The 9781-nt window shown below is 31.0% G+C and overlaps 1 protein-coding gene across 1 annotated transcript; it reads left to right on the plus strand.

The window, feature by feature from the left end:
- The first annotated feature begins 8375 nt into the window (after positions 1-8375).
- LOC116024071 lies at positions 8376-9620 on the plus strand. The gene is made up of 2 exons (XM_031264974.1): positions 8376-9125; positions 9291-9620. Exons 1-2 carry the CDS (start codon positions 8376-8378, stop codon positions 9618-9620), a joined length of 1080 nt encoding a protein of 359 aa, XP_031120834.1.
- Positions 9621-9781: the final 161 nt, after the last annotated feature.

The raw sequence follows: 9781 nt of genomic DNA on the forward strand, positions 1-9781 counted from the left end.
GTAACAAGTTGGGCATGATTAATATCTTTGCTCCAACTTGAGGGGGAGTGTTATAAGGTATATTCATCACATATGGTATCCTACATAGTAGGAAAGTTGAAAGCTAGGGTTTTGAGGTAGTAGTATATGGAAACTGTTACCATACCGTATGTCCTCCAAAATCATATATATAGAATGGTGTACTCTCATCAAAACCTTGTGAGACATAGAGCTGCCAGTCAAGTTATTCTCCTAAAACCTTTGAACATACCGAATAGAATAATCCATTCTCGAATAGCTTGATAAGCCTTCTTTGTTGCATGGTTGTAGTTATCTTCTGACCTAGTAAAAATTTCAAACTTTGATGATCAATCTTTATTGTGAAGTGCTTCCCTAAGAGATAACCTAGATATTCATTTTCTATTGCATTGATGATGGATAAGTACTCTTTTTCATAAATGGACAAACCCAAATGTTTGTTGTCAAATGCTTTGTCGAAATATGCTACAGATTTCCTTTAGTGCATTATGATTTATGACTGCCCCTATTCCCTTGTGGCTTGCATCTATTTCCACAATAAATTCTTTTTTAAAGTTTGGCAGTGCCAGCAGGTGATCCAGTGGAATTCAAACAAGAATTTTATTTTTTATCGTTCTCTGAGATGGCGTCTATGGCATGATCTTGAAAGAGAAATCTAGACACAAAAATAGAGAAATTGGCGAAAGCTAAGCAATAATTGGAATCGGGAAAATATGCAAACAAACACAAACAAATATTCAAAATAAAAAAGAAGGATTTGAGGTGATGAAACATGTGATTCTAATGTCATACCTAATGATTAAGAGGAGACAAACACAATTTCAGGTTCGAAGATCACCAATCACCAAGTCAGGGTATTACATGTCATTGTCATGATCAATGCAAGTTCAAAGAAAGGCGGGAATTGCCCAACTATCATGATGTATCAATTCCCTTAATAAAGCTCTAAAATTCTCTACTTTCGTATAGAGGAACAAAAAGGGGCTACGAGAGGGAGTTGTGGGAATACCAATCCAACTTTTGTTGCAATTGTATTCCCTACTAGATTAGTGCTAAGAATGTTGTGTACCAAAGCTTAACACAAGAATACACAAAATCTGTCACAAACATCGAAACCCTAGACTGGGTTTTACCCCTTTTATACAATAGACTAGTATTTTGTATGCGCGATGCGCGAAAATTCATGTCCAATATTAAAACATTAATAAATACAAATAAATAACTAAAATTTTTAATTCAAATTATATATACACAAATAATATATGTATTTTATACACACATATATGATTTACCATTAATAGAAATTTAATTAAAATATAACCAACCATTAAATTGATTATATAATGATTTTAATAAAATGATAATTAAAGAATAGGAAAAAGATATGATAGATATAGGTGTATGGTAATAATGATGGAGTTAAAATTAACGGTGTTATAACTGTGTAAGGGTAGTTTTGTATAACAAGAATGTAGTAGGGACAATTTTGTATAATAACACTGAAGTGTAAAACATTTAAAGCAAAATGTATACATTTATTAGCATACAAAAAGATGGACATAAATCAAGGATATATAACCTTGATTGAGACTTATTATGTTCTTAGATATTAAATATACATTAGAATCTTATATCAACCTCAACCCAAATCCTAAATAGGACTACTTACTCATGATTTCAACAAATAAAGCAAAGACTTTTTAAAGTAAGACATCATATTCAAAGCAATAAAAGTAAAAGCAATAAACAACTTATCTTCTATTATCTCCTTTTGAGACGGAATCTTGAAAACAAAAGAATATACCCTTTTGGATGAAAAAAAAAGTGTTTTCTTGGTCTTTCGAAATCTCACTCTACGTTTTACTCCCTACGTTACTGTTCACTATCCTCTTGGATTCCCTATTTCAAATATGAAAATAACTAGGGTCAGTGCACGGGCGTGACGAAGCCCATATGTGGAGACAGTCACATCACGAGCGTGACAACGCTCATGACTATTGCTAAAACCACACCACTTTCTTGCTTTGCTCCATTTCGCGCACTTTCTTCTCGGGTTACTTCCAATTGATCTTCTGCTTTCTTCCCTTGTAATTTCTAGCTCCTAAATTGGTCAACTTTGCTTCAAAATGCTCCATCTTCCCTTTATTGCATAATTGGATGAACCTACATGCAAAGACACACTAGTTAGTCCAATTCCCAATTAAACACACCATAATATGTACCAAATAGACAAAAGCATGGGGTAAAATCTATATCTATATATATATATATAATAACAGAAGTGCCTAGCAAGACTTTTCCCCCCAAAACTGGAGGGCATTTTAGTAACAACATAATTAATATAATTAAATTAAAAAATTCTTATTTTGTTAATAATATAATTAATTAATGTATCTCCACTCCTATTAATTTCTTATCTTTTTCACCTCTATCTCTCTCTTCCTTAATTTCTATATAAACTATTGCAATATTAATATATTTTGAACATATATATTCGTTAATTTGATTCAAAAATCATTATCTTCGTTAATTTGATTCATGGTAAATTGATTTATTGATTTAATTTAAAATGATAACAGGAGTGATTATTATTAATAATTAATTTAAAAATTTAAATTAATTATAATTGGTAAAAAAATTTAATCAATTATGAATTATAATTTTACTTTACACAATATTATAGTTTTTTTATCATTTGTTTATATATATATATATATATATATATATGTATGTATGTATGTATGTATGTATGTATGTATGTATGTATGTATGTATGTATGTATGTATGTATGTATAATTGTACGGTATATACATATATATGGATAACTATTAAGGTGGAATATTTATAATTAATATATATATGGATAACTATTAAGGTGGAATATTTATAATTAATATAATATAATATAACTATTAAGGTGGAATATTTATAATTAATATAATATAATGTATATATACGTTATATATATAGAAATTTATGTATATATAAGTGCATACACAAGTTATGCGTATATAAATGGATACAGTTTTATAATGATTTATATGATTTATTAGTGATTAGTATGAATATAGATAATTATTTATATTATTTATTAGTGATTGGTATGAATATAGATTGCATATGAGTTTAGGTACATTGTAGAATATGGTCAAATGTTAGGATAATATTTACTTATTTGTACAAAAAAAAAACAATATATAGTCAATCAATAATTATTATTAATTAATTATTTTTAAAGTTTTCCAAATAAATTTATTATCTAATAAATTCTCATATCACTATATAAATCATGCAATCATTTAACCAATTTCACATCTTTCACTATATCTTAGTACTTTAGCCTCATAGTATAGCGAAGAAAAATCTACATATAATGGCCTCTATTTTTGTTGCACTAAATAATATAAACGCCTACAATATTGCGTGGGCAATAAAAGTACGATTGATTCGTCTTTACGAAGTCAAGAACAACCGATGAGCAACCTTAGCTTAGAATCTGTGCTGGAAGATGTGGAGGTATATGTTCTTGACATATATATATATATATACATACATACATACATACATACATACATACATACATACATATATATATATATATATATATATATCTTGAATTTGAATTCATATATATGTTCTAAACCCCTCTACTAATTTGTTTATATTGTTTATTTAAATTTGTTTGTGCGGTTTATTTATATTTGTTTTTTTTTTGTTTCACGGCTAACTATTGTTGTTTTTGTATTATTATTATTATTATTATTATTTGTTATTTATTATTTGGCTTTAACCATTGTTGTTTTTTGTTTGGTTTATTTGCTTTCTTTTTTAAATTTTGTATATCATTGTTACATTAATACGGAGTATTATGCTTTATTTGGATTGAAAAAATAGGCAAAATTTGGTTTTTTTGTGTGTATATTCATTCACAATTTGTATTTTATTATTAATATATCAGGGTACCCGTATACACTTGACATTCGAACAACTACATGTTGAAAAATTCAAGTGTACGCTTAATACAGGCTGTTTATACGCAATAAATAATTTCATTGTTTCCAACAGTTCTATGCCATTCAAAACCACTCAACACAAATACATGCTCAGTTCCATGCGAGGCACAGAAGTGATTGAACATGTAGATACCAGTTTCCCAAACAATATTTATAAATTCAAGAAGTTTGGCCAACTTAAACCAGAAGATATAATTTCTTCAGAATTATTTGGTAATATTTTTTAGTATACAATAACTTCATCTTTTAGCATATGTTATCTCATTTAATTATTTACAATTATGTATTTGTTTAAATAGATTTGATTGGCTTTATTGTATCTATGCAATCACCCTGCACTACATTAGTTTCTGGACGACAAAAAAGATTCATGGAGATTGTTATTCAAGATCATGAGTAAGTAATGTTTAAAAACTATTTTTACATATTACAATTCTATTACTTTTGTATGTTACTATATTTGAAAATAAATATTATATTTTTTATTGAACAACTTTATACAGGGGAAAAACTTTAAGATGTACTTTCTGGGACCAATCGATTAATAAGAGTCAAGGACAATCGCTTTCTCATGTAGGCCTATTCTTGAAAAAACATGTCTTTAGTCATGGACAATTATACCAGAGGGGTTGAAAATATTTGACAGTGAAAGCATCAGAACAACTTCAACAGCAAACATTGTATACAAGGAAGTTTTTCAAAATTTGTAAATATTCGACTTCATTCTAAAATAATATTTTAATATTATAGTTGTTATTAAATTTATTATCTTCTTTACTTTCTAAAGAAAATTTACTACAGTACTAATGAAAATCATTATGTTTAATTTCGAGTATTTTTAATTCCAGACTATTGTATAATTTTTTTTAATCTTTCAAACATATTTATTATACAAAAAAAAAAAATTATGGGAACAAAACTGTTTTAAATCAGGTAATTTAAAACAACTTTAAGATACGGTTTGATTCCAATTATCTTTGCACATCTTAATGATTTTTAAAATTATTTAACTTTTTCCCATATTTATTTAAATAGTAATAAAATTACATATCGAGACATATATTATTCATACTTTTGCACTTATCTTATCATTGAACAAATATACACTAAAAAATATTACAATTATTTATTGTTTATAATTTAACCTCTAATTATATTATTTAAATATCTAATAGAAAAATATTATCCGTGAATCGCACGGGTAAAATACTAGTATAGTAAAAAGTAAGAGTGATCAATAGGAGCTTAACATAGTGTTTATTTCAAAGCCTCAATAGCAAATTCTTAACTCCATTGAAATGAGGTTTTCTTAAGCATATTAGTCAACGACTTGTTAATGACATCATAACCCTTTACAAACTTCTTGTAGTATCTGTGTGAGTCCCAAGAAACCTCTCAATGCTTTGATGGATTGAGGTTTGGGCCAAGATTTCACAACTTCTATTTTGCTTGGATTAGTCTATGTTTCTTCTCCAGTTATGATGTGCCCAAAATACTCTATTTGGCCTTTGGCAAAAGAGCATTTGGTGAGCTTGGCAAAGTTGATTTTACCTCATAGTTTGCATGACTTCTCACATGTTCTTCCCAAGATGAGCTATAAATCATAATGTCATAACAAAATAATAGTATTGATTTCCTCAAAAAGGGGCTTGAAGACCATATTCATGAGGGCTTGGAAAGTTGGAAGGGCATTGGTGAGTCCAAATGGCATCACCCTAAACTCATATAGTCCTTGGTGGGTTCTAAAGGCTGTTTTGTACCCCACCACCCCCCTCCCCCTCCCCCTCCCCCACCTTTATTCTAACCTGATGATATCCAAACCTCAAATCAATTTTTGTAAAGTTCTTAGTTCCTACTAGTTTAGAAAATAAATCCTTAGTTATAGGGATTGGATACTTATTCTTTACTATAATGGCATTGGGTACCCTATACTCTATATAAAACTGCCAAGCTGGAATCATTCTTTGGTACTAGGAGCACTGATGAGAGGTACTAGGAGTTATTATCCTAACTTGTAACATCTCTTCAACCATCTTTTCAATGACATCCTTCTGCTCATGGGAATATCTATAAATTCCTATAAGTTAGGTAGCAATGGAATCTCATGATCACAATCCCTCTTAAGAGGCAATATTTTTGGTTCTTCAAATATATCAACAAAGTCTTTCAACACCTATTAAGCTTGTGATCATCAGTCTCTATATCTTTAGCTTTCTCAATGCTTAGATTGAGCTCAACTATTTTAAATTCATCATTTTCTATTTCTGGACTCAATCCTGTTGTACAATGAATAAGAAAACTATTTGCTCGTTCCTTCTTTCATTTAGAAAGTTCTTTTATGCTAGCTTTTTTTATTCTAATTTGCTTAGGAATCCCCTTTAGTGTTATCGACTTTCTTTCCTTGTAGAAAGTTATGGCTAGAGGTCTGGCATGAATGAGCAATAATGAAAGGAAAAGGATAGGCAAGATGAAGCCGAAAGGGCTAGAAAGAAGAGAAAAAATTGAAGAAGTTGCTCAGAAAGCAATACTAGAGAAATTTGAAAGGGGAAAAGAAGGATCAATGTTTGACATTGATCAACATCTTGGTAAAGTTCTCTTTAAATTGATCAATGATACTAGAATCTCCCTAATTGATGGGAGAAAACTAAATGAATGCATCGTATGGTGGAGATGCGTAGTGCTTGAATGCGAGACAATTGCAGAAGCCTTCGGGAACTATTTAAATTTCAACATTTCTAGTTCTTATCAATCTCATGTTGTTCTTGATGATGTGTATAGATCTAGGAACAACATTAAATTTGCTCTTGATCAGCTGAATGAACGGGAAAGGAAAACAGCTAAAGAAAGGAAGAAGAAGACAGAATCTTTAAGTGATTTGTAATATTTATTTTCTTCCTACTTTAAATTATTTTTTTAATATATCTGTGTTAACCCTGGTTTGTAATGTCTTTGAAAATTAATCTAAAGATCAGTTTTGTTTTTTTGTCGTGGTTGCAAGTTATATTCATATCTTAGAATAATTTGTCAAACTCAATTATGGGCTGAATTGTAATAAAAAGCAATTCAAGTTCAAAATCACTCACATAAAAAGAGTAATAGTTTTGGCATCATCAAAAGGGGGGGAAATTGTTAGAAACATTGTAATTTAGATTTTGGTGATACCAAAAGCGTTAGGGATTTTTAGTCCCCAGTTTTTATTTTAGAATTAGGAATTCGAACAGTAATGTAGAGAATGAAGCATTATCCACCGGAAAGTAACTAATCTGGAAAGTAAAATCAATTCGTGAAGGAACTTTAGGATTTCCATTAGTCTTCGAACAATTATCAGACTTCGAAAGGTAAAAGTTAGAGAATAAATCTTACCAATCGACAAGTCAACTAACCAGGAAGTAAAATGCATTCAAAAAGTAAACCCACGAGTCAAATTAGTCATAGTCTTAATTGAGACATTTGAAAAGTGTATTGCAAAGGGTCGAACAGTCACAACTACGAGAGTAGAATACTAGAATAGTAGAGAATGAAAACTCGAACAGTACAAGATCAGAAGGTTTGACCGAAGAATGGAAGGGTCAACCTTAGCCGGATAGTAAAGGGACACGGAAAGTTAATTTTCGAAGAGTAAGGATTGACTAAAGAAAGTTAAATTCAAAGGGTTGCTGAGGTAAGCTACAAAGAGTTACTCGTCAAATATTAAAAGTGACTCCTTGTACACTACAACTCGAACATTCTCTGAGCGAACAATATAAAACCTCAAAGTGCATGAAGAATGTTACCAACGCAAAAGGTGCCTTAGGTACATTTCTCGAGGAAGATTTCCCGAAAAGGCCATGTTGAATTAAAAAGTTTGTCTTAATTGTTGGCAAAAAGGAATCCCAATTCAAGTCGGAAAAAAGATCACAAAGACTGAAGATCAAATCCCAAACAAACCAGGAATAATACTAGTACTGTTTTTATTCTGATTAGTTGGCTATTTAAAGAACTTCTCAACTAAACCCAAGACACGAATTCCCTAGCTAACATTGTGAGGTATAAGAGGTTTTTGAGAGGATTCTAAATTCCCCTAGAAAGTAGTACATGTGTTTAGGTTACAATAGATTAGATAGGAGAAGATCAATCTATTGTGTGATCTCTGGTCCCAAAACTATGTACTTTGAATATTAAGCTTTTAGTGGATTTAGGCAAATTCTCAAAACTGAGAAGTGCCTCGCAGAATAGGGTTTTTCCCAAACTGCGTTATCAAGTCTCTTGTGTTACAACTATTGTTTTAACATCTCTGTGTGTTGCGCGTTACATTTTTCAATTGGTATCAGAGCCAAACTGCTTAAGTTATTAGCAGGATCCTAATGGAATTCCCCAGAGAAGGACTATCAAACAACAGGCCACCAACCCTAAGTGGTACAAACTACTCTTATTGGAAAGCAAGAATGAAGATTTACATATTAGCCCAAGGAGAAAGAGTATGGAATGATGTTGAAAACGAATGGAAACATCCCCTTGATGACAATAACAAAGCAAAAGGTCGTGCTGATTGGAGCGAAGAAGAACTCAAAGAATTCGACTATAACTCAAAAGCTATGAATGCCATCTACGGAGCCGTAAGTGAAGAAACATTCAAACTAATTGCTGCCACAAATGTAGCAAAAACAGCATGGGATATATTGTGTGATCATCATGAAGGAAACTCGACAGTCAAACAATCAAAACTACAAATGGTCCAAACTCAATTTGAAAATCTGAAGATGGATGAAGAAGAAGATATCACACAGTTTAATGGAAGAATACTAGAAATTGCTGGAGAAGCCTATAACTTAGGAGAACCCATACCTGAAAACAGGTTAGTAAAGAAGGTGTTGCGATCATTACCAGAAAGGTTTATGATGAAAGTAACAGCTATTCAAGAAAGCAAAGATCTCAATACTTGCAAGTTAAGTGATCTAATGGGAAACCTTAAAACATATGAGCTTGAGATGCTGCAAAACAAAAAGTCTAATGGTAAAGGAATAGCCCTTCAATCAAAACATGAAACCAACTCAGATGAAGATACTGAAAACATGGAAGAATCCATTGCATTGCTGACAAAAAACTTCAACAGAGTTCTCAAGAAATTTAACAAATTCATAAACAAAAACAAGAGTTTTTCAAATAATCAAGGGAATCCATCATTTGCACAAAGCCAATCCGTTAATACCAAGAAGAAAGGAAATTCAAACCTAGATGGAATACAGTGCTATGAATGTAAAGGATATGGACACATTCAGTCGGAATGTCCAAACTACCTAAGGAGGAAGAACAAAACATATGTAACAACCTTGAGTGATGATTCAGATAGTGAAGAAGAGAACAACACAAATTTTGTGGCCTTTCTGACAAATCATGAAGGCAATGATGAATCAGAGGAGGACATGCAAGATCTATTAAACTCCTACACACAGCTGCAAGCCAAGTGGGAAGAAATCATCAAAGTAAACCTAAATCTCATGCAAGAAAATCACTTTCTTAAAAGTGAAAAGGAAAAAGAAATACTTCTTCACAAAGAAACTCAAGAAAAGTTAATGAAATCACTGAAAGAAGAAGACAGGTTGCTATAGGAAATAAGAAGACTAACTGAAGGTACCATACAACCAGACTCAGCGACAAGAAAAGATTCTGCAGTCAAAAACAGAGAAGTGTTACAACATCACTTTCAACACCGAAGAAGAATCAGATGTTACTACTGTCACAGATTAGGACACATCAAGGCACACTGCTA

This window comes from Ipomoea triloba, chromosome 7 (genome assembly GCF_003576645.1).
Source record: "Ipomoea triloba cultivar NCNSP0323 chromosome 7, ASM357664v1".
Classification (NCBI taxonomy): Eukaryota; Viridiplantae; Streptophyta; class Magnoliopsida; order Solanales; family Convolvulaceae; genus Ipomoea; species Ipomoea triloba.